Genomic DNA, 26,631 nt, shown 5'->3' on the forward strand with positions numbered 1-26,631 from the left:
GGGATATCACTTGTAAAGTTCTTACACAGTGCCTGTTCACATTAGGTTTTCAATAAACAATAACGTTACGTTAGTTATCATTATCATCTCTAATCCTTGCGACTACATTCCAACTTTAGAATAGAACCCTCCTTATGTAGAGGAGGACACTGGGGCTCAGAGAAGTTCATTGATTTGCTCTAAGCCACACAGCTACTAAGGAGTTGAGAACACTAAGACATCACTTATTGAAAGAGATAATTCTTTTGAGTCCCCTGCAACTTTTGCTTAGAAACTTCATCTTCATGACCAAGATGCAAACTAAAAAGAGCACTGCCATCCAGAGACCACTTCCAGCAATTGCAGACACATGGTGCCCAGGGTCTTGAGGAGGGATCTGAGGACAAGGCCTGTTAGAGAAGCCCATCTCTTTGGCAGCAAAGTGACAGCATGCATTATGCCAAAATAGTTACAAGGTTGTGTGTATGCTACCTGATTTCCCATTGGAAAATAAATAATCTAGATTCGTTATAATATTTGTAACTTTCATTTAAAAATTTTGTGATTAAAAGCTTTTCATTTTTGGGGGGAAGGATAAATTGGGACACTGGGATTGACATATACACACTACTATACATAAAATAGATAACTACAACAAGAACAGGCTCTTACTTCCCATAATATGACTAGGTGAAGGAAAATGCAATAAAATATGATTTAAAGGGAAAAAAATAATAAAATAGATAACTAATAAGGACCTACTGTATAGCACAGGGAACTCTACTCAAAACTTTGTAATGGCCCATATGGGAAAAGAATCTAAAAAAAGAGTGGATATATGTATATGTATATCTGATGCACTTTGCTGTACACTGAAACTAACACAACACTGTAAATCAACTATACTCCAATAAAAATTAAAAAAAATATTTTTTCATTTAAAAATTTTTAAAATTTAAATCACATATAAAAAATTGTGATTAAAAAATTTTTTTTCAATTTTCTTTGTGATGAGGGAAGACTCTGGAATTTTTAAAAATTCCTAGCATTAGGTATTTATGTATGTTAGCAATTCCAACAGAACCTTTATTCAAACGTGCCCTTTTAAATAAACAGTTTTTTACTTCAACTAAGCTGTGAACTTTAGACATGATTTCTACATATTCCTGTCAAATGTGTGAATTATGTGAAAGAGGTACTGCTTCAGGGTGATGACCACTAAAAACTAAATGGCTGAATTGTCTGCGGAGAGCTGATACGAGGCTGCAAGCTTGCCTAATGAGGTCTGTGCTTTTCATACCTTCGGGAGCACTTTTTTTCTTCCTTTGGTCAGGTCTCAGAGAGTCCAGGAACTTATTTGAATCAAATCCCCATGGTTTTAAAACATTGCTTAAGACAGCAGACATTAAAATCTGCTAATTAATGCAACTAAATTTAACTTATGCTAAGATTAGAACACTGGGCACAGTTTCCAATAACCTGTATCTTCAAAGATGCTTTATTGGCCTTTCCTTGGTATATATTCCCACCTGATATGTCAGCTTCATTAATTACTGCTCTGATAGTGCCCCTGTGGTCCAAAAGGAGCATATAAAGTACTTAAGTTTCTTGGAGAAACTAATAGGAAGAATTTTCCTTAATGGAACTCAAAGTAAAAAGTTAGATCAAAGAATACATAGTTAGACAGGAAGGACTCCAAACCCCACAAGTCTGAGGAAGGAAATGTAAGGAGATATCCTGATTCCTTGGCACATTTAAAGAGACAAGCAACCCCCTGAATTTTGGTTTAGTATCTTGCTTTTAAAAAATTAAAACTAGGGCTTCCCTGGTGGCGCAGTGGTTGAGAGTCCGCCTGCTGATGCAGGGGACACAGGTTCGTGCCCCGGTCCGGGAAGATCCCAAATGCCGTGGAGTGGCTGGGCCCGTGAGCCATGGCCTCTGAGCCTGCGCATCCGGAGCCTGTGCTCTGCAACGGGAGAGGCCACAACAGTGAGAGGCCCGCGTACCGCAAAAAAAAAAAAAAAAAAAAAATTAAAACTAAAATTAGTTAATATATGCAAAACCTGTCTAGTCCTGAAACATCCCAATTTTTTCAGAATGAATGGTACTCTTAAATATTGTTGGGGTTTTGTCTATGTGTATAAATATTTTTCTAAACTCTTAAAACAGGTTAAATTAAGTGAGACAGAGGGCATTTTCCAATTCAGCTGCATTGACACTAGTATGTAGAGTTATGGCTGGTAAATTTAGAGAGTCAAATGTGGTTTAAGCTCTCTATGGGCTCTGGATGAGAAATTAATAATTAACACAGAGTCTTTTAAATAAAATCACTCATTGAGAGTGTTTCATTGTTAAAAATACTGCCCAGTTAGCATAAAACCAGACTAAAGTCACAGCAATTTTTAGCCCAGTTGAAGTTTTCAAGAAGTTTGGTTTTTTGTTGGTGGTACTGGTAGTTTTTTACATACTCGAAGCCCTATATCATAGGGTTAACAATATGTTTATTTAATTTATCCTACCCCTAGAGGCTTCTAAATTCTTTAAATAATAGGTACCATGTTAACATTCTTCTGTTGCATACTGAGAATACTGTCAACAACTGTCTATAGATTGACTGTTTTTAGAATTAATTTGGGTAGATTTAGTTCTTGATTAACTTAGTCCTCTTGTATCCCTTTTTATTAATCATTGTCCTTCCTGGCCTTGAGCAGTTCCTAATACCCACTGATTCACCTGTTCATACTTCTCAGATTAGACCTGCCATGGTCCGGATCTGGGTCTTCCTCCCCATCCTCTGAATTACTGCAGTTTCCTTCAAACAGTTCTTTTTGTCTAATTCCAGTTGATGCTGCTATGGCTTCCAAATATTTTAAATACGTACTTATGGTAAAAATGCACTGATTCTCTCTTGCCTACTTAAGAGACTCTCTGAACTCTTTTGGATGTCAAGACTCCTTACCATCCAGTGGGCTCATCCTACCTTACTCCATCTTGTTCCCCATTACTTCTTCACATGGACGCTTAGCTTCAATAATGCTGGCCTTCTAATTGATACATTCTCAAGCCTACGATTTGAGTTTTGTTCCTTCTGTACTATATTAGTTAGAGATTTTTGGTGACAAGCCACAAACCCTCAACACTAATATTTTGAAGGAAAAGGGGAAGGGGAGAAGGAGAGGGAGGGAGGGGAGAGGGAGAGAGAAAATGTGAATATATTGGAGGATCTAGGCAGTTAGATCTAGCATGAATAGCTCCAGAGAGTCAATGCCATCAGTCTTCTTCTTTCCCTGTTTCAACCCTTTCCCTCAGAAATAGCTTTATTCTCAGGCTCCTTGTTGTGGCCTACAGCAGCCCCAGGATTATTCCCGTTCTGTTGAGTAACTACAAGAGAAAAGAGTGATTTTTCTCTTCACAGCAGCTCCACAAAAATCCTGGAAATTGGTCTCATTAGGTCTTCTTGGGTCATATACCTATCCTTGAACAAGTCCCTGTGGCCAGAAGAATGCAGTGGTCTGATTGGCCAGGCCTGGACCACACACACAACCTATAAGATTGGAGTGGAGTTGTTTCTATCCACATCATATGGACTGAGAGTTGAGGAAAGGAGGGAGGGAATCAAGGTACTGTCACCACAAGAAGAGTAAATGGATGCAGGGCAGGTAAAAAGAGCAAATGGCCACCACATGGTCCTATGTGTAAATCTTGCCTCCTGTCTTTTCATTCAATATATACTCTTGCAATCCACAAAAGGCTTTAATAATGCTACATTAAACTGACATGTACACATATATTTTGCAACTAGGAGATTCACGTGTGTCTTGTCATAAAACCAAATTGTAAAAATTTTAATGCATTCTATTTTTTAAATGTGCTTCTATTATATCCTATGCCTATCCGTCACTGTAATTATGAACCATCCTGTGTTATAATTGTACATTTATATTTCTTTCTTCTCAACTAGATTATGTATCCTGGGTGAATAACAGAGAGCCTCACACATGCCAAACACTGGATGAACGTTTGATCAATAAATTAACATATCAATGAGCAAAACTGTTTGGTACTCATAGTACCTAGTCTTAGGTTTAGGAACTATTTGCTGATTTATTGTCAGTCTTCAAAGCATGGGCCTCTTTCTTTGAGGCAGAACTGTTCCTTTCAAATAAGACATGTGTTTGGACCTAGGCCTTTTTTTAAAAGAAAACTAGTCCAAGTAATGTGGTACAGATCAATCTTTTCAAGATTAATTTTTTCCTTTAAATCTATTCTTATCTTGAGGTTATAGTCTCAAGCTGGATATAATAAAAGTACCAGAACATTGAGTTCATTTCAGCTAGTGTCTAGTAGGTGCCTTCACTGTGACACTTGCTGCTAAAGTGACAAAAGAAGGAGAAGGTTTGCTGTCCTTGATTGAAAAATATGGCCACAATATTTTTCAGCTCTTTTCCCACACCCCTTGAATCTAGGGTGGCTTTTTGGTTTATTTCGACCAACAGAATGTGGCAAGAGTGAAATTGTGCGAGTTCTGGAGCCTAGGCTTCAAAATGCCTTGCAGCTTCCTGCTTCATCTCTTGGAACATTCCTGCTATCATGAAGGGAAGTCCAGGCTAGACTAACAAATGGTGAGAGACCACACAGAGAGGCCCAGCCAATAACCAGCATCAAGGCCCCAGACACATGAATGTGCACATCATAGTTTCTCCAGCCCCAGTTGAGCTACCAGATGACTGCAAGTCACGTTAAGATCCTAGGTGAGATAAGATGGAGAACTGCCCAGGTGAGCCCAGCCCAAATTGTTGACCCCAGAATCACAAGAAACAGTAAGTTGCAGCTGTTTCAAGCTACTAAGTTTTGTGATGGCTTGTTACATAGCAGTAGATAAGTGATATATATATAGGGAATTACCCTTAAGAAGTTTGTGAAAGTATTATGAATATGAGGCAAGACAAAAGATCCCAAGCCATCTATAAATTAATTGCAACCCCTATCAAAATCCCAGTGGCATTTTGCACAGAAATAAAAAAAACGAGCCTAAAATTCGTATGGAACCACAAAAGACCCCAAACAGCCAAAGCAATCCTGAGAGAGAAGTACAAAGCTGGAGGTATTGTACTTTCTGATTTTAAGCTATATTATAAAGGCATAGTAATCTAAACAGTATGGTAGTGGTATTAAAAACAGACACATAGACTAATGGAACAGAATCAAGAGCTGAGAAATAAACCCACGCATATACAGTTAACTAATACTTGACAAGAGAGCCAAGAATACTCAATGAGGAAATGATAGTCTCATTGATAAATGGTGTTGGGAAAACTGGATATTCACATGCAAAAAAATGAAATTGGACCCCTATCTTATACCACTCATAAAATTAACTTGAAATGGGTTAAAAACTTAAATGTAAGATTTGAAACTGTAAAACTACTAACAGAAAACATAAAAGTTCCTTGATACTGTCTTGGCAATGATTTTTTTTAATATGACAACTAAAAGCACACGCAACAAAAGCAAAAAATAAACAAGTGGGACTGCATCAAACTTAAAAGTTTCTGTACAGCAAAGAAACAGTCAGCAACATGAAAAGGCACCCTACAGAATGGAGAATATATTTGCACACCCTCTATCTGACAAGCAGTTAATATCCAAAATATGTAAGTAACGCACACAACTCTATAGCCAGAAAAAGAACAAACTGTCTGATTAAAAATAGAGGACTTGAACAGACATTTTTCCAAAGAAGACATACAGATGACCAATAGGCACATGAAAAATGTTCAACATCACTCATCATCAGAAATATGCAAACTGAAGCCACAATGAGATATCACTTTACACCTGTTAGAATGACTATCATCAAAGACAAGAGATAGGTTGTTGGTCAGGGTGTGGAGAAGAGGGAACCTTGTGCACCATTGGTGGGAATGTAATTAGTACAGCCACTGTCAAAAATACTATGGGGCTTCCCTGGTGGCGCAGTGGTTGAGAGTCCGCCTGCCGATGCAGGGGACACGGGTTCGTGCCCCGGTCCGGGAAGATCCCACATACCGCAGAGCGGCTAGGCCTGTGAGCCATGGCTGCTGAGCCTGCGCGTCCAGAGCCTGTGCTCTGCAATGGGAGAGGCCACAACAGTGAGAGGCCCACGTGCCGCAAAAAAAAAAAAAAAAAAAAAAAAAAAATATATATATATATATATATATATATAAAATGAAGTTTCCTCAAAAATTTAAAAATAGTATTAACATATGATCCAGAAATCCCACTTCTGGATATATATCTGAAGAAAATGAAAACACTAATTCAGAAAGATATCTGTACTCCCATGTTCATTGCAGCGTTATTCACAACAGCCAAGATAGGGAAACAACCTAAGTGTCCACTGATAAATGAATGATACAGAAGATGTGGTATATATGTACAATGGAATAGTATTCAATCATGAGAAAGAAGAAGATCCTGCCATTTGCAACAACACGGAGGAACCTTGAGGGTATTATGCTAAATGAAATTAGACAGAGATACAGGCCTTCCTCAAAAAGCAAGAAAAAATCTCAAAGAAACAACCTAACCTACCACCTAAAAGAATTAGAAAAAGAAGAACAAAGTCCACAGTCAGCAGAAGGAAGGCTATAATAAAGATCAGAGAAGAAATAAATAAAACAGAAATCAAAAAAAACAAAAGGAAATATCAGTGAAACCAAGAGCTGGTTTTTTGAAAAGATAAACAAAATTGATAAACCTTTAACCAGGCTCACCAAGAAGAAAAGACAGAGGACCCAAATAAAAAAGAAATGAAAGAGGAGAAATAACAGATACCACAGAGATACAAAAAAAATCGTAAGAGAATGCTATGAACAGTTACAGACCAACACATTGGACAACCTAGAAGAAATGGACAAATATCTAGAAACATACAGCCTGCAAACACTGAGTCAAGAAGAAGCAAAGAATTTGAACACATCATTAGAAGTGAAGTAGAATCTGTAATTTAAAAAAAAAAAAAGGTCCCTGCAAATAAAAGTCCAGGACTGGATGGCTTCACTGCGGAAGACTACCAAACACATAAAGAAGAACTTAAACCTATCCTTCTCAGTCCTTCTCAAACTATTCCAAAAATTTGAAGAGGAGATAACACCCCCAAATTTATTCTACAAGACTACCATTACCCTGATACGAAAACAGACAAAGACACTACAAAAAAAGAAAATTACAGGCCAATAACTTTGCTGAATATTGATGCAGAAATCCTCAACAAAATATTAGCAAACTGAATCCAACAATACAATGAATGATCATAAACCTTGGTCAAATTGGATTTATTCCCGGGTTGCAAGGATGGTTTAACAGAGGCAAATGAATCAATGTGATACACCACATTATCAAAAGGGAAGACGAAAACCACATGATCATCTTAATAGATGTGGAAAAAGCATTTGACAAAATTCAGCATCCCTTCATGATAAAAACTCTCATCAAAGTGGATATAGAGGGAACATACCTCAACATAATAGGGGGCATTTATAACAAACCTACAGCCCACTAATACTCAGTGGTGAAAAGCTGAAAGCCTTCCCGGTAAATTCAGGAACAAGAGAAGGATGCCCACTATCAATACTTCTATTTAACATAGCATTAGAAGTCCTAGCCACAGAAACCAGACGATATATATATATATATATATGTGTGTGTGTGTGTGTGTATACACACACACACACACACTCTCTCTCTCTCTCTCTCTCTCTCTCATCTGCCTTGGAGTACTTGGGTGGAAAAGACTGAGAAACACTGTATTAAAGGATCTCTTTAAAAGTGTATGAACCTTGGAGCTTCTTTCTCTTCTAGTTTGTTTTCTTGGGCTGTTTAAGGCTTTTGACATTTGAGCTGACAATCACTCTGGTACCAGATAATAACCTACAGAGTCCATCAGGGTCAAGGAATAAAGAGGATCTAAGGCTGCCCAAACACTGTTACGGTCACCAGCAAAGGCACTTTCTGGAGTGGCTATTGCAATGGCTTTGATAGTTTTAACAACAAAAAAAAGGAATAGAGGTTTCAACTCAGCATATACAGGGAAGCAATCCTGCAGGAAAATCTTGATTACCCAGCAGCAGCTTATATGTGGCAAATCTTGCTTTCAAATTATGAGTGTAATTAAGGATGTAACATAATAATGGCCTTAATATATCTCACAGATTTAGTAACCTGAAGATCAGCAGCGTCCATTAAAACCAAATATTTTCCTTTTCCCTAACCCAGGGAAAGTGTGAAACACTAAAATAGAGAGAAAATCTGTTTGGGTTTAGTCTGAGAAGTCATGTCATTTGCCATGAACAGACTAAGCGACCTTCTGAACAAGGCAGTGGGATAGGATATTGTAAATCATTTCTCCCCCATCCCCGGCATCACCAAGTTATGTCCTCATTGGTTATTTAAGGTGTTGTGTGTTCTCAGAAGATTGAACACACATATTAAAATGTAAGTATAAAACAGCTAACAAAACCAAAGACAACAAATGTTTTTGACATCATCTGAGACAGTGAGAATGATCAAGAGTCTTTTGTATGTTACTTATCTATCAGAATGGAAATGTTTCTGTATTGGGTATATTTGAACTTCCAATTCTGTATGTGTATGTGCATGTAAACTTTAAATATTCTGCACTTAAGATGTCAAATTCTATTTATTGTACACTGGCTTTCATCTCTCCATTCTGAAGTCACTGCAGACAGAACAAAGAAACAAAATATGATGTATTTTGTTTTTAAACTTCTAAGCAAGCATGTGTAAGATCAGTGGATTCTCAGGTATTTCTTGAGATATTAAATAATTTAGATTTCTCTTGTAGATTAATAGTACCTCAGGTAATAAAGTACACTGTTCTGTGGTGGTCTAAATTCTTGTAAAGTGATGTCTCAAGTAGTGCAAACTGGTTCTGTCTTACTTCCTGATTTTTGTCTTTTATCAGCATTTCAAGCTATTTGATGCTGCTCTTTTTGAATATATTATTTTAGCCTCATTCCCAGTGGCATTAATCACTTCATTTTAGTCAGCAAAAGACAAAGAGTTCATGGAAATCCAGGTGTGTTTATCTCAGGTGGTAATCCTCACATGAAGGGTGCCAGTGATTACCTGTGTTGATTGTATCTTTTGAACTACATAGAACCCAATAAAATTGTTCATCTTTTTTCTCTCCAGCATGATTTAACTGCACCAATTCGTTAAGTGTCACTGTTTTTATGGGATGTTGAAACCATTCCAATTTCAGTGGCAGTGATACAACTTGGCATGATTTTAGATACTTTTCATGGAATAAAAATGATTACTTGGCTGAGATAAAGGCTCAGTCTGCTCGCAGAAAGTATTTAGTTTGGCCAGACTATTTCATTGTCCATTGTTCGTTCTAGAGAAACTGTCACTCAACATTATAAGCACAAAAGCACAGGAAGGCTTATTTCGCTTCCTGTTTTATCTCTTGTAAGACTACTGCAAGTTTGTTGGAGAACATAAATGAAAGAGCATTAATAAATGACTGTCTAAATCAGTTAAATCTTTATGGTTGTTTTGGAAGAATTTTGTATGGTTTCCAGTTGATCCATTTAAGTTTGCTATCTACAAGAAGATCTAGTTGAAGGAGAATTTAATCCGATACCTTGTGTATTTATTTAGTTCTCATTTATGAATACATATCAGTCAGTTCTAGATAAATTTTAATGCAGAAAATTACCATGTCAGATTTCTCTCTTGGTACTTATAATGTTTTCTTTGATTTATCTGATTTAAGATTTAGAGTACTTGATAAGATTTTGCCCTTGAATTATAAGATTACAGCCCAGAGAATCTGTTAAATACCATCTAGTTTCACCATCTGTTTAGTATAGATGAGGAAATGGAGAACTGGAGGATTAAATAATAACTGTTAGGTCACAGAGTTAGTTGGTGGCATGGCTGGGACTAGACTGGAGCTCTCCTGGCTCCTAGTTTGTTCTTCTGCTAATTCACACTGCTGTGTTCTTTCCTCTTTTTCTCTTGCTGTATTAACAAAAACTTAGAATTCCAACCTCTAGGATTGTTTTTCTATTAGGAATTTCTAGATAGAGATTTAGAACTCTGCACTCCCTGAACTCCTAAAGAATAAATTTAGTTACCAATCTCACCTACTTCAGTTGCTTTAATGCCACAACCAAGACACTCAAAATGCTTATGTTTTTCTAACACTTTACACTTTGCCCTTTTTTTTTTAGCTTAGGTTATACTATTCTTCAGGGGATTTTTCACTTAATCTCATTTGGATAACAGTAACTAGGTCTAGAATCTATGGATGTAAACATTAACCTTTTCACCTTGCCCTTTGTATGTCAACATAGTACTTAAATGTCATCTATCTCCAAACTTGCCACTAGATGGTACTGGTTCTTGGGCAAAAACCCTGATAAAAAAGGACCCCATTGTTAGTGTCCACCTTGTGTATGAAATTGAGACTATAGTTTATGATATATACTTAGGTCTACAAGGCCACAGCCCTGGGATGGGTGGGGTCTCCCCTGAACAGGAAGGTGATTTCTGATTGTTCCTACCAGTCCATCACCTAGGAAAGAGTAGGTCCTCAGATATAGAAGTGTAGCTCAAAAGGAAGGGTTGCAAATGCTTACTGAGGGCAGGTAGACAACATAAATGAGTGAAGTTGACAAGATGGAGGCTCCAGCAAACTGGAGGACACGTGCCCATTTGCAAAGAGGCAGCCAATGCTCAACTACAGCCAAATGTGGGAATGGGAGCCAAATGTTTCCAGACATTGTATGTGTGTGTGTTTGTGTGTGTGTATATATGTGTGTGTGTTCAATACCAGAAAATATTTTTACTTTTTAAAAATCTGATCTCTCCAAATTTTTAATACTGATGACTAAATTTTTAAAAAATGATTTTTGAGTAGAATCAACAAAATATAACTGTGGACCAGATATAGTTCATACCCACCAGTCCGCAGCTTCTGTCAGAAGGAAGTCTTAAGAGAGTAGGAGGTGACTTCTTTTTGAGCCTTCGCCCCTTGCTTTTGTAATAAGAGGAATTTGACTATCTAGTTTTATGCTCTTAAATGCTGGGAATTGGGATAATATCATAACATAGGCTGGACTGGGAATTAGGATGGGATAGGGATAGTACCCACAAAAAGTAAATCTCCACTGATATGCCTGATTATCAAGTTTCATGCCATTTCTATGTTAATTTCTCTTGATGTTTATAAAATCTTTTATGAATGCTGCCACTTTGCTTTGTTTGTGGTATTAAGGAAGAACAATTGTCCATTCTTAGGCCACAGTGTTGGAGGGGAAACAACTCTGCCTCTTCATGGCCTGGGAATGGTTGCAGGGATAATTAGAGGGAAATCCTGAAGGGGAAGGGGAATTATGGATGATAACAGTTGAGATTATGAGGTTCTGTTACATCATCTGTTGTGGAGATTTTCCCTCCATTGCCAGGTTTGTTTTTATTAAGCGAGTTGTCTATCTTATACATTTCTGCTGATTTGCTTTGTTGTTGACTAAGCTGTACTCTTAGAGTCTATTCCTTTGGTTTATCCCAAGGAATGCTTTTGTCCTCATTTTTTAAAAGGCAACACCAGAGAATATATTTAGCCTTATCAGTCATTCATACTGTGTGTTAGTAAAATGATCAGGTTTTTTTACTTGAGCTGGCTCTCTAATGAGGGGAATCCACAGGAGAGATTCTGAAGAACAAGTGGGAAGGGGGAGAGTTAGTGTTATGGAAGAAACCTGAGGAAGGAAGAAAGAGGTAAGACTGGCGAAAAACATTTTGTCTTTTTCACTTCTGCGTATGCCTGGTCTGATGAAGTCCCAATTCATCCAGTATGGCACAGATCAGTGTTTCCTAAGCTAAGCCTGATAGGCTTCCATAATTTGGGGAATGGGGAACTGAGATCTTAGAGCTGGAACAGGTCATAAGGAGGTCATAAGGCCCAAAGGAGCAATCAACTAAGGAGCACCAAGACATCTGAGGAATTCCTCTAAAATGAAAGATAGAGACCAGAACAAGTAGAAAAACTTAAAGGGAACAGAGACTCTGTAAGGAGAATACTCAAAATAGTCCCTCTTTAATATACTGTGAAATACAGGAAAAAGTGTTGTATCCATAAAAAAAAAAATAGGATAAAGAGAAACATTAAAAAACCTGCTCTGGAAAAAACATAGCATAAATTATAAGCTCAACAAAAAGAATGAGAAATAAAGATAAGAATATCTTCTAGAAAGAGAAGCAGAGAAACAAAGAAATTTAAGATAGGAAAGAAAAGATAAAAATTAGAGGGCTGGTGCAGGATGCTTACCACCCTAATAATAGACATTCTCAAAAGAGCAAAGAAAACACAGGGGGAGAAATTGTCAACAAAATGGTCCATGAAATTGTCCTCCAAACTGAAGAATGTGTTTCCTGATAGAAGGGGCTGACCAAGCATCACCTACCACAGAATTTTAAGACACACATCATTGTGAAATTTCATAACACTAGGGACAAAAAAAAAAAAAAGATTCTTCAAACTTTCAGAGGAAAAACAAAAGAACACAAGTATAAAAGATTTGGAATCAGAATGGCTTCTGACTTCTCAAAAACGATGACAGACATTAAATTAGCATTGTCTTCAAAAGTCTGAAGAAGAATTGTTTCCAACTTAGAATTCTTTACCGACTATTAATGAAGTATAATGATAAAATATAAATGTTTTCATGCATGCAAAGTCTCAGAAAATTTATTTCCCGTGCCTAATTTCTTAGAAATCTACTAGACCTCCCAATAAAAGGAGTTAACCTAGGAAGAAAATTACATGGAACCATGAAACAAAGAGTGAAAACAAGTTAGAAGTGAAGCATAATGGTCTTTGGAACCAGTCTGGACTACAGCAGGTCAAAAAGCTCCAGATAAGTTTTTCTGACTAAATTTGATGGAATATCTCTGCATCTTAAATTATTAAGAGGAGATTTAGATAATTAGCTAAGAAACTGAGGCTGAATTCATGATACGTAGAAAACTAAACAAAGATACAAAGTATTAATTTTAGGGAAAACAAGATTATTCAAGAAAAGAAAAGTAGGCATGGCCCATTTGTGAATATGTAGTTTACATCATCATAATTCACACAAGTCATATTTTAAAGAACAAATATGGATTCCCATATCAAGTAACATGATTAGATATCAGGATATATCTTCCAGCTGAAACAGGTTATAAAGCTGAAATGACTATAGTTTTAAAGCCCTCCTTTAACACCCTGAATATCTAGTGAAATAGTAAAATTTGTGAATCTAAAATATGTCAGTGAGGAAGCTTGGAGCATCAAGCCACTTTTACCTTGAGATTATTGTCTGAACTTGGTAAAATTGAATTTTGGATTACATGACCTTGGGGGTTCTGGGAACAGAAGACAAATTCCAAGGACTGCTCAGGTAGGGGATTTTATAAAATATACCCTTATTTCAAGTGCTAGAATATTAGAGGGCTCTACCCTTTGTGTAAAGTTGAACCAGAAGTCTACAACCCTCAGAGTATTCTAAGAGAAGTTGCCTTGGAGATGAGTGAAGCAGTTCTAAAAGTATCTCCACAAATAATTTTCCAAGGAATACGGGCAACTCAGTATCTAAAATTACTAAGTATATCAGGAGACTACATACCATGAGCCAGAATTAACGTAAAAAACAAAGCCACCAAGATTTCATTTATTGGAATTATCAGACTCAGAATATAAAGTAATTATGTTTACTATGTTCAGAAAGAAAATATAAGGTAGAAAAAGAAAACCAAAAAACCAAGCAGATTTGAAAAAGAACCAAATGGACATCTAGGAATGAGAAATGTTATAGTTGAAATAAAACAATTAAAATTAACAACAAATTAGAGATAAAGAGAGAATTAGTGAAATAGAAAAAACGTTAGATGACATTATAAAGCACAGAGGAAGAAACACATGTAAAAGGTAAAATATGAAAGAGAGACATAACATAAAATTGGATTCTCAGAAGAAGAGGAAAGAAAGAATGAAGCAGAATAAGCATTTGAAGTAATGGCTTAGAATTTTTGAAAACTAGATACTAACCAGTAGATTCCAAAATCCCAATGAGTCCTGAGCAGGAAAAATTACAAGAAATATACATATCAAGTAACATAATTAGATAATTAGACACATAACTGTGAGCCTGTAGAACACCAAAGATAAAAAGAAAATCTAGGAAAGTATTTTTTTAAGAGGCAGATTACTTTCAAAGGAGCAACAGTTAGGCTGAGAGCATACTCTCAAGAATAATGCAAGACAATGGCATTCCTCTGTCCTCTGTGTATTGAGAAAGGTAATTGACAAGCTAACACACCATACCCAGCAAAAGTATCTTTCAAGAATCAGGGTGAAATAAAGACATTTAAAGACAAACATGAACCTAGAGAAGACCTTCATTAAGATAAATTCTAAAGGATATATTTAAAACAAAATGAGAGTGGTTCCAGATAGAAGTTCTGAGTTGGAAGGGAGAAAGAAGGATAAAGAAAGTGGTAAATATGTGAATAAACTTAAATAAACAGTAAAAAGCAATAATACTTTTCTTGGAGTTTTAAGAGAAAATAAATATTCAACAATAGAAGCATATAGGTTGAGAGTGGGATGAATAGATTTTAAGTTTTCTAAGGTTCTTATATTGTCCAGACCTAGGTAAAGATATAGATAAACTTTAGATTTTGATAAATTAAGGATGTATGTTGTGACGTCTATCATAATCAGTAAAATAGATAGCATTTAACTCTCAAACCTATAGATGTAAAATATAGAATGAGAAAATGTTTCAAAAGGCAAGAAAAGAGAAAGAAATATAGAACAAGTAGACATATAGGAATAACAAAATAAGATGAAAAGAGATTAATCCTTCTATTAGTATTTCAATTAAATGTAAATAGATTAAATTCTGTAGCTAAAGACATAAGTGGTAAGAGTGGATTGTAAAACTCTGCTTATGGGCTGTTTATAAGGGATAAATCAAAAACCAATGAGGGACTTCCCGGTGGTCCAGTGGGTAAGATTCCATGCTCCCGGTGCAGGGGGCCCGGGTTCGATCCCTGGTCGGGGAACTGGATCCCATGTGCATACTGCAACTAAGAAGTCAACATTCCGCAGCTAAAGATCCCACATGCTGCAATGAATATCCCACATGCCGCAGCTGAGACCTGGCACAGCCTAAATAAATAAATAAATAATAAATATTTTAAGAAAAACAATGAAAAGCTTGAAAGGAAAACAATGGCAAAATGTATGTTAAGCCTTCCTCAACAAAAGAAATCTGGAGTAACTATAATAATAGGAAACAAAATCGTCTTTAAGTTAAAAAGTAGGGTGTGGGTTTTTTTCCTGACACCAAATAGATCACTCCAATACTAAGTCTCTGATTCTCTGACCCAACCAGGTGTCCTACAGTTCAATTCAACTCTGATGCTACCTGGAGTTAGCACAGACCCCACAAGTCAAGGCATCAATCCCACAACCCTGCCTCAACTTCAGACATCACCCACAAAGGGGATCCCCAGGCTACCTGTACCTCTTCCTGGCCAACTACAAATTCAGGGGTTTCCACAACACCCTTCTCAGGTTTTATAATTTCTAGAATGACAATAGAACTCAGTAAAGTGCTATACTTATTATTACAGTTTATTGTAAAGGTATAATAACTGAACAGCCAGATAAAGAGGTATATAGGGCAAGACCCAGAAAATCCCAAGCACAGGAGCCTCTGTCCCCATGGAATTGGGTTGCACCACCTTCCCAGCACGTAGATGTGTTCACCGACTTGGAAGCTCCTGAACCCCATTGTTAAGGGGATTTTATTATGTAGCTGTGGTTGATTAAATCAACTGCTGATGGCTGAACTCAGTCTCTTGCCCCTATAACTGCCCTTCTCCAGTCCGTTTGAGTCATCTCATTAGTGTACAAATGATACTCTTACTCAGGAAATTCCAAGAATTTTAGGAGCCCTGTGCCAGGAAAAGGGAGCAAAAGCCAATATATATTTTTTATTACACCACAAAAATTTCAAAATGGTGAAGGATTAAATTCACCAAAAAGATGTAACAATTTTAAATTTGTATTTACCCAATAAAGAAAGTCTCAAAATAAATGAAGTAAAAATTGACACCTATAAGAGAAATATACCAATCCATAATCATTATGAAGGATTATTAGAATATTTCTCATTAATTGCTGGAATAAGCAGACCAAAACAAACAAACAAAAGCCAAAATAAATAAGGCTTTGTAAGATTTGAACAACCCAATTAATAAACGACCTAATGGTCATATAAAGCAGACTCCATCCAACAACTATAAGATATACTTCTTTTTTCAAGTGTACATGGAACATTTGTAAAATATGATCATGTACAGGCCATAAAACAAGTCTCAACAAATTTAAAAGGACTGAAATAACATAGACCATGTGTTCTGAATATAATGCAGTGAATCTATAAATCAAAACACTACCAAAACCCCATATGATAGGAAATTAAGAACATACCTTGAAATAGTTCCTCGATCTAAGACAAAATTATGAAAATAATTTGAATTGAAATTCAAAATAATTTGAATTGAAAGATTATGAAAATATCAATTGAAATGAAGCACTTAGAGGAAATTTTACAGCTTTTTATGCATATATTAGAAGATAAAATAAAAAAGGCTGAGTTGAGCATCCATTCCAAGAATTTAGAAAGAGAACAGCAAAATAAACACAAATAGAAGAGAAGAAAGGATATAATAAAGATAACCAAAATCAATGAAATAGAAAACAAGCACACAATATAGAGAGAGGCACAGTATAGACTAAAGATAGGTTTTTCTAAAAGATTTATGAAATCGATAACTTCCTGGCAAGAATGCTAAAGTGAAAAAAGATAAGGCACAAATAGTTGTTAAAGGAAAAAAAATAAATAAAGACCATTAGAGAGCAAGGATCGAATACTGAGTGGGAAAGTTTTACTGCCAAACAGGCAACCCAATCAAGCATGGAGTCCAGGAAGGCTCTCCAGGTTGAGGTCAGAGGAAAAGAAGACCATGAACTCTCTTGGTCCAGCATTAGGAATGCAAAGCACCTGGGCACTGTTGATTAGCAATATCTGGGTTTGTTGGCTGAGGTCATATGCTATGTAGGCCTAGCATGTTTGTAGCAGGAATAGGGCATCCAGGGGCCTCTAATTTGCTCATATAGCAACTGAGTCAAGATTATGTCACCCAGTCAAGCCAAATAAGGGATTATTATACCCAGTATCAGGAGTGAAAAGCAGACATTGCTAGAGGTGCTGCAAACATAAACAAAAAGAAAATATTATAAATAGTTTTCTGCTGATATAATTAAAAGTTTAGAAGAAATAAAGAAATTTCCAGAAAATAGAACTTACTAAAACTGATTTATTAAGGAATATAAAATCTGAATAGTAGATGGGCTTCCCTGGTGGCGCAGTGGTTGAGAGTCCGCCTGCCGATGCAGGGGACACGGGTTCATGCCTCGGTCCAGGAAGATCCCACATGCCGCCGAGTGGCTGGGCCCGTGAGCCATGGCGGCTGAGCCTGCGTGTCCGGAGCCTGTGCTCCACAACGGGAGAGGCCACAACAGTGAGAGGCCCGCATACTGCAAAAAAAGAAAAAAATCTGAATAGTTTTATAATGTGTTAAGGAATATAAAATCTGAATAGTTTTATAACTAAGAATGAAATTAAAACAGTAATTAAAAAAAATCTTTCCACAAAGAACACTCTAGACCCAGACAACTTCACCAGCAAGGTCTACCTAACACTGGAAGAACAAATAATTCCGGTCTCACATAGACTCACACATAACCTTGATACCAAAACATGAGAGGTACAGTGTAAGAAAGAAAAATTATAGGCCAATTTTACTTTTGAACAGAGATGCAAAAATCATAAACAAAATACTAGCAAACCAAAATCAATAATACATAAAGAAGATATCACACACTTTGACTATGTTGGGTTTGTCTCTTGAATGCAAGCTTGGTTTAACATTGGAAAATTAATATAACCTACCACCTTTTAAAAGCTTAAACGAAAATGCCAACTTTTCAGGAATAAATAATTCTATTTTTTGCTAAGAAGCTGGAATCAGCATTCAATTTTTGTATTCCTATTTGAGTATTCCCCACCTCCCCCCACCCTTCCCCGGCATTTTCCCATTTTGATTAGACTAATTTTCATCCAAGAAATACGACCATCCCTGTGGGCATGCCAACCAAAGGATGTGTATGATGCTTCTCACCACAGAGAATAGGTCCAGATTAGCATTATCCCCATTTAGTCTTATGGTACTTAAAAATCAGTGACTACCAAGGGCTTACTGAATACATGGTCCATTAATATGCCTTGTAAGAGCAGGATAAGTTGATCCAAAATACCAAGAAAAACAAATCTTTTAAAAAAAATCTTAAAGTCTTGTAGACCATAGGTGTTACCCCCCCAACCCCAAGCCAGCCTCAGGGTCAAGTGAAACTCGGTTAACTCTTCTTTACTCCAATGCCTCCTCATTTTAACACACTTTCCCTAAATTCTCCTTTGAATTCTTTAGCCCCGAATCAACCCTCTTGCTTATCTCCTTCATAGGTCTAGTTTAGACAAACCAAGATAACAAGCTGCCAAATATTATTTTTAGTTTTTTAGAAAGGTTAAAGACGATTACCACTGCATCTTTATTAACTGCTGAAGGGCAGACACTTTGCCTTTTATATTATAGTTGGTAAAGAACAGAACAATAGACTCTCAAGCTGGAGAAGAATTTTAAAGGCTGTTAGTTCCAGCTATCCCTTTGGTTGTCTCTAAACTATCTTCCATTTAGTGTTCTCAAGCCTGTGCTTAAATACATTAAGGACTGTTGAATTTACTTGTACAGAGTGGAACATTAAGAAATATCCACTAATGATGATGATGTTGGTAAGCGCACTTCAATAAGAAATACATTTCTTCATTTCTTTCTTTCTTGTCACCTATCAATAGGTGTCACCTATCAATAGGAGTCAGGGGAAAGGGGAGGGAGTTGCATTTCAAAATGCATCTTCCACTGTATTCCTAATGTTCCATTGAAATTCAGTGTATTGTCCCCAGATAGGACACCTGTGACCTGTATTCAAAATAGGATGCTAATAGACTCACTTCCTAAAGATTGCCAAAGGCCAAAGAACTGACTTTTTTTTTATTGGAGTAGAGTTGCTTTACGATGTTGTGTTAGTTTCTGCTGTACAACGAAGTGTAGCAGCTATATTTTACATATATCTCCTCCCACTTGGACCTCCCTCTATTCCCCCCACCATCCCACCCATCTAGGTCATCACAGAGCACTGAGCTGAGCTCCCTGTGCTATACAGCAGGTTCACCTCCCCTTAGTAGGATATGTGCTTCGAATTACTTTTTGTTTTTTCTCAGAAGGATACATAGGTTTTTTAAACTATCCTTTCCTACCCAATTCTCCTTGAGACCACAGACACAGATTTTAAGACAATTGGCCTGTGTTTACATGTAATTTGTGCTGTAGGAAGCTAGAGGCCCTCATGGGAATTGAGCTCCTGTATTTTGTACCAAGAATTGACATTAATAAATGACCAAAGACTCATATGGTGATTCTCCTTTGGACTAAAGGATTTACTGCTGCTTCTGTTGATGTTAGTATTATCTAGAAATAGTAAATGTGCTATGACAGGGAAGGCTGACGCCTGGCAGCCAATTTGTTCAAATTCCCCTGTGCTTCTTTCTGTTGGTGGGGTAGTTCTGAATTCAGAAAGGTAGCTGCTTCCAGTGTTTCGAAAGGAGTATTTTCTCTCTTGCCACTGAAGGTAGTAAATTAGGCAGTGTTCTCTAAACAATCCACATAAATGAAAGATTAATGACCACTCATAAAATACTGTTAATACATGTCTCAGAATCCCCTAAACACACTGCATTATCACCTGCCTGTGATGTGATGAGAGGCCCCGGGCATTCAAATGAAGGATGGAAAAGAAAGAACTGGAGGTAGAAAACAGGGGTGTCTAGGGTGGCCAGAGCACAAGTCTGATGAATAAATCATATCTAGTCAGCCCTTGCTGCTGCCACTGCCAGGCTGTGCAGATTTCCTTATGGTGCTGGCCACAGGTGTTAGGAAGGCCAGGTGTCCTCTGGACGTAGGAGTTGGCCAAGTAGAATAGAGAAGCAAAGTCTATCAAACCTGATAACCAAAGACTGTGAGTTGTTAATGGAATATTCCATACTCAGAGAAACATAACTTTGGCCGTGACCTAATTGGCTATTTTTATTGTCTGTAATGCTGATATTAAGTACAAAACTATTGATGAAAATTTAGCCACTGGTTAGGTGCCAAAGGTTTGTTTTTTAAAATTTGGTAATTTTGGACTTCCCTGGTGGAGCAGTGGTTAAGAACCTGCCTGCCAACGCAGGGGACACGAGTTCGATCCCTGGTCCAGGAAGATCCCACATGCCACGGAGCAAGTATTGAGCCCACGCGCCACAACTACTGAGTCCGCTTGCTGCAGCTACTGAAGCCCATACGCCTAGAGCCTGTGCTCCACAACAAGAGAAACCATGGCAATGAGAAGCCCTCGCACCACAACGAAGAGCAGCCCCTGTTCACTGCAACTAGAGAAAACCCACGCACAGCAACGAAGACCCAACACAGCCAACAATAAATAAATTTTTTAAAAATTAATTAAAAAAAAGCTCATAAATAAAAAAAAAGACTTGGTAATTTTAACAGGTACGTTTCAGAACCTGGGAGGTACACATTTCTCTCATATATTTGTTCCCTAATAAATTGTCCAAAATGGGTTCCAAATAACTAAAGTTGTGAAGTGTGACCAGATAATTGCTCACATTTCTGGATCAGTTTGTCATGTACCAGGGATTGTCTCATACGTTCTACATATTTTACTCTTATTTAACTCTCACAGAACCTCTATGAAATACGTATTATTATCCCCATTTTAAAGATGAGAAAACTGAAGCTTAGGTTAAATAATTTACTTGAGGTCACATAGCTGGTCATGGTGACTCTTGACTTGACCTCAGTGAATCTGACCACAAAACCCCAGCTCTTAACTACTATTCTATGCAAATGAGCAAAGTCTATAAAATGAAGCTAAAAGAGAGAAAATATCTTTTTTCTTAAAATGGAAAAATGACTTTACTATTCATAGACTGTGGGTGGATCTATGTAAGATAATATATGTAAAGTTGTTAGAACAGTGCCTGGCCCTTATTGGCTTTGAATAAATGTTAGCTGTCATGGTTGTTGTAGTATCTTTAAGGTAAATTTCAGGTGTTCCAAATGTTGGTTTGCCTAATTCTCACAAGGAGCTTGGCCCATGGGAAGGTGGCATAGTGCCTTTGGTGAATAAGTGCATTAATTGCAGGCTTTGGAACCAAACCTGGGTGGCACTTTGAAAATGGGATTAAAGCCCTAGCTTACAGCCAAGTACCCATCAGAGCAAGGATCTCAACGTTTGGCAGATTTTCTGTTGCAGCATCCTCTCTGAAAGCAGGGTTTTCCCAGTGATGTATTTTACAAAGATGTCAAATTGCCACTTGTTTCCTGTGCTTTTCTGATAAGAGAAGCATTTGGAATCTGTGCTCTGCCACCTTTAAACACTAAACATTCAGATTTTTAAAAGTATACATCTTCTTACTTCAGAGCACCCTAGAGGATTACGGTGGCAGATATTATGGCCTCCTTTGGTTCTGTGTATGCAGAGACCTCTAGGCCCAGGGAGTGCTTTGACCTTTGGTATTTAACAGGATGCTGTACAGTCACTGTCCTTACTGGCCTGGAGAGCAGCTGCTCAGTGGTTATTATGGACTGAATATTTGTGTCCCCCCAAAATTCATATGTTGAAGCCCTAACCACCAATGTGATAGTTGTTGGAGATGGGGCTTTTGGGAGGGGAATGGTTAGATGAGGTCATGGTGGTGGGGCCCTCATGATGGGATTAGTGTCCTTATATAAAGAGACATCAGAGAGCATGGTGAGCATGGGGGACAATAGAACATGGTATCCATGTTCAGGAAAAGAAAACATGGCCATCTGCCTGTGGTCAACAGGCTTCTTTTGAGGTGAGCAAGGGAGTGAAAAGAGACTAGCATGAGGCTGAGAGTGAGCCTGTAAACCTCAGGTACCATCATGCTTCAAGGGGCAAAAGGAAGATAGTTACTAGACCTACATTTTTGAAATTTTTCAGTGAGTTCTTCCAAATTAAATGGCGAATTTTGCCTCAGGAATGTTGGATTTTATCCAGAAAAATGTAATGTGAAGACAGATTAAAAGAAAGTGATGGGAATAGTCTACTGTGTTTTTTTAATTGAAGTATAGTTGATTTACAATGTTGTGTTAATTTCTGCTGTACAGCAAAGTGACTCAGTTATACACATCTACTGTATTTTTTTTTAAATACATTTTGTTTTTTTGTGGTCCATTTATGTGGATGCTAATATGATTTGCCTTGGCTCCTTAGCAGAGGATCTGAGTTCTCAGCATCACCTCAGCAAAAATTGTTATGGTAATAGAGTGAGGGCCTTTTGATCTTGCTGATTAACATGGAGCTTGGCTAACCTGATTTTATAACTCTGCCTGAAACTGGGTTTCGGTCTGTTAATACAGCATAATACATTCAAATGAAGCTTCCTTGGGCTGTCTTATCCCAGAACTGTTGTGATTTATTATTTGAAATGAAGTTCTCATAAAGAACTTTGCATGAAGAAAAAGTTTAAGTGTATAATTTATTTTGATTCTTAAAATTAATCTCCATGTTGCTTTTCCTGGTTAAGAAGTGAAACCCTGGGGTACTACAACTGTGAATAATTCAGCAATCCATTCAATAATGTGTGTTAAATTCCTGATATGTCTCAGGCTATGTGCAAGGTACTGGGGATACCGTGGTGAAACATAAAAGGCAAGGGCCCAACGCTATGCTTTTTTGCCTTATGTATGAGGTCATCAATGATTCAACCCATTTTTCAACTCTAAGATCGATCAGTCTTCTGGCCACACATTGCTGGGGCCAGGACAGAGAAAGTGTGGCAGCTAGGCAGACAGCATTCAGAGGAGCAGTGGGGAGGAAGGGCAGGCATTTTGGAGTCTATGTTGATATGGAAAACAAAGCCACCCTTGCAGTACAGTTGATAGACTTTAATATTAAAATAACCTTTGGGCAATTGCAAACATAACAACAGAGTTGTCTGCTTTGGTACAAAGACATATCACCCCAGTTATACAGCATTGTATGAAAAAAGTGTTGTGTCAGGCTGACTGAAGAAGATCAGCAGAACATGAACAGTAGAGGGAAACCATCTGAAGTGGTTCCAGACAAAGACAGTTTTCCTAATTCCATTGATGAAATTCACCAATACCCAATAAGGGAAGATTGGAAATTCACATCAGAACCCGCTGTACATAATTTGTAGTTTGCTCTATGTAATTATACTCAAGTAAATTATAGAGGAATCTGTATATGTTCTCCTTTCATAGTACAAAGTAAATCATTTTAACGAATCCCTTTTTTAAAATTAAAAGTCATGTATTAAAGACCCACCAAAATGAAAACTCCACAAGCAGGGACTGCAATTCATCATGCTCACTGCTCTGTCCCCAGAACAGTGTGTAGCTCGTTGTCGTATTTTCTGGCTGCCCAGGCCTTTTGCGTACTCTTCTTATGCTTAGGAAAGGTCTCATCTTACAAATCCTACCTCCCCAAAGTGGAAGCCAGAAAACAAATTTCCCAGCCTCCTTTACAGCTAAGATAGAGGCATGTGACCCAGGATCCACCAGCCAGCTGCACCCACAAGGGACTTCTATTCAGAAGTGAACACAAAGAAGCAGGCTTTACCCCAAATCTAATTTTTCTAGCAAAGGTGGAGACTGAAGCATCAGCCTTTCTCCTCCAGTAAGGTTTCCCTGAATATCGCCCATCCTTGAGGGCAGTCGGGTTTAGACCTTCTCTAGGTCTACTTTTCATTGTACTTACCCATGCTATTATAATGATTATCATCTTTAATTAGGTTCTAATCTGCTGTGATAGTTAAGATAATCCTAGCTGCTCTCACAAACCAAAAATATATGGTGGATCAATCACAGAAGAAGTTTCCCTTTCCTGATCACATAAAGTTAACATGGTACCTGGGTTCAGCCGACAGCCTCCTGGCAGGAGGTAATTCATGGATCCAGGCATCTTCCATCGTGCAGCTTTGCCATCTGTACCACGTGGCTTCCAAGGGTGCCATGCCCATCTGAACCGGGCCAGAGGCAAAGGGCCTGAAGAATCACATGCTGGGGGTTTTATGAGCTAGCCTCTGAAGCTATGCTTATCACTTCTGTTCACATTCTATTGTTCAGAGCTCCGCCATGTGGCTACACCTAACTGGCAAACACAGTCTAGCTTCCCGTAGCTTCTTCCAGTTAAGAGTACATGGACACTAGAAAATTACGACAAAGTGCCATATCTAACTTTCTATCTTCTCTCTTGCTTCCATCCTCCTCGACTGGGAAAAAGGATGACAGTAAGAAGGCTAATCATACAGTAACACTGTGTAAATCACAGACAGCTGTAGCTCTGATCTGGATTCCCTTTTCTTGGCTCTTCTGTGCTTTTTGCTAAACATTTCTCTTGGGGTGCGGGGAAGGCACACATTCATTGGATAGTTATTTCTGAATGCTTTGCCTAAAACTGCTTTTATCTCCAAGCTCCCCATGTGTCACTTTGAAAGGGAAAGTGCTTAGCATGCAGCCTGGGCGCCACATGTGTTCTGACGCGCTGGCACGTGGATGAGTTAGGAGGTTCCAAATCATTGCCTCTTGGCCTCCCCCAGGCTAATATAGGAAACATCTTTTTTTCGCCCCTGCCTCTCCTGGACCTAGGTGCCTTATCAGCGGCCAGGGAAAGCTGGGAATACGACTCGGGAGCCAGGGACCTCCAGAGCCCGGACTTGCAGAGTCAGTCAGCCCTACAGAAGCTTCTTGAGTATGGGGGAAGCTCTCTCCATCAGCAGGCTGCTGCTTTCCACAAGCTGCTCACACAGTCCCCGCATTTTGGCAACTCTGTAGGAGGAAGCTATCTAGAGCTGGCCAACACGGTGAGTCCTTTCTGGTTCAGAGAACACATCTTTAGGCCTGTGTGTATGCCAATACAAAATTTGAATTTTGAGCTCCAGGGGACATATCGGGTATTGTCTTTTTTATTGAGCTAAATGTTGTACCATTCCCAGCATTGCCAATAATGTTAAGGGCTCCAAATACTTAAGATTGGTGACTTCACTCTCACTATTGAGAGCAGAGTGGTCGCCTAAAGAATGTTTTAAGTCTGCATGTTGTACAGATTTAATTACTAGAATATCCACAATGGCTTCACCATAGAATATTTTCTGGGACCAGACATTACAAGTTAATAGGATATAATTCTTTGTGTTCCCTAATTTGGACTTTACTCGTTTGAAAAGCAAACAAGAAAATATTTCATTGAAAGTTTGATCATTGTTTCTGCTTGTACTTTAAAAACATATTCTGTTGAAAACGATGGAACAGCTTAGAATTCCATTATGCTTAGTTTAAACTTTTTTACCTCAGGATGAGTTATTACCGTAATGACCTTTGGGTGAAAAGCTATTGTCTTCCCTTTTAAGCTAGAGCTGGGGAACGAGGTGGGGTTGGCTGATGACCTGGGCCATGTTGGGGTGACGTGCAGTTTAGAAATTAGGGTTGCTATCTAGCCACTGTGCGAAACCTACCTTGCTTTTTGAAATCCGTAAACCTACCTTGCTTTTTGAAACTGAAGTTTGAAACCAGAGGTGGTATAAGCACCTTGACAACTTCATTTACATCAATTTACAATCTGCTTTGAGGTAGACTAGAGGTTTTCAGACTTTTTGTGTTTGAGGCATATTTTCTAATTCTGACATTTTTGGTGACGTGTTTGAAGGCACTAACAATCCTAAATACACAGCAAAAATTACAGTACAATCATCAGACAAATCCCAATTTAAAAGACATTCTGCAAAATACTTGACCAGTACTCTTTGAAATTGTCAAGGATATCGAAAGTAAGGAAAGTCTGAGAAAGAGAAACTCACAGCTAAAAGGAGCCTAAGAAGATCTGACAACTTCTTATTTGTGGTACCCTGGCTGGGACATCAGGTAAAAACTAAGGAAACGTGGATAAATTATGGATTTTAGTTAATAATAATTATCAGTATTGATTCATTAATTGTGATACTGTATCATAATCATGTAAGATATTCATAATAGGGGAAATTGGGCGTGAAGTACGTGAGAACTCTCTGTCCCATCTTTGCAACTTTTCTAAAAAATTTTTAAATATATTAAAAACATACACACAATCACTACTATGGTGTAAATATGTCTCATAAAACCTGTAAAAGAACCCATAGTTATTGTACTGTTTGCCACTTGGTCACCCTTCAAGGACATTCTTGCTCAGTTTGAGTAGAACTATTAACTCTCCTAATCTCATCTTCCTGTGTGCCCAGGAGACTAGGCAAGTAGCAGGAAATAAGTCATCTTTCTCTGGCATGGGCCTGGATTTAGGCTCTGCTTTTACAAATAATTTGCAGCAAG

General features: G+C 37.8%; 1 protein-coding gene across 2 annotated transcripts in view; it reads left to right on the plus strand.

Annotated features, from left to right (window-relative positions):
* The window catches only part of MCC (MCC regulator of Wnt signaling pathway), a 432,845-nt gene that overhangs the window by 82,073 nt on the left and 324,141 nt on the right, over window positions 1-26,631 (plus strand). For both annotated transcript variants that reach the window (XM_022591311.3, XM_089908423.1), the window contains exon 3: window positions 24,919-25,133. In XM_022591311.3, the coding sequence (XP_022447019.2) occupies window positions 24,919-25,133 (215 nt within the window). The remainder of the gene's footprint in view (window positions 1-24,918; window positions 25,134-26,631) is intronic.

The sequence above is a fragment of the Delphinapterus leucas genome, chromosome 3 (genome assembly GCF_059928025.1).
Source record: "Delphinapterus leucas isolate spDelLeu-1000000601 "Yukka" chromosome 3, BTC_Dleu_Yukka2, whole genome shotgun sequence".
NCBI lineage: Eukaryota > Metazoa > Chordata > Mammalia > Artiodactyla > Monodontidae > Delphinapterus > Delphinapterus leucas.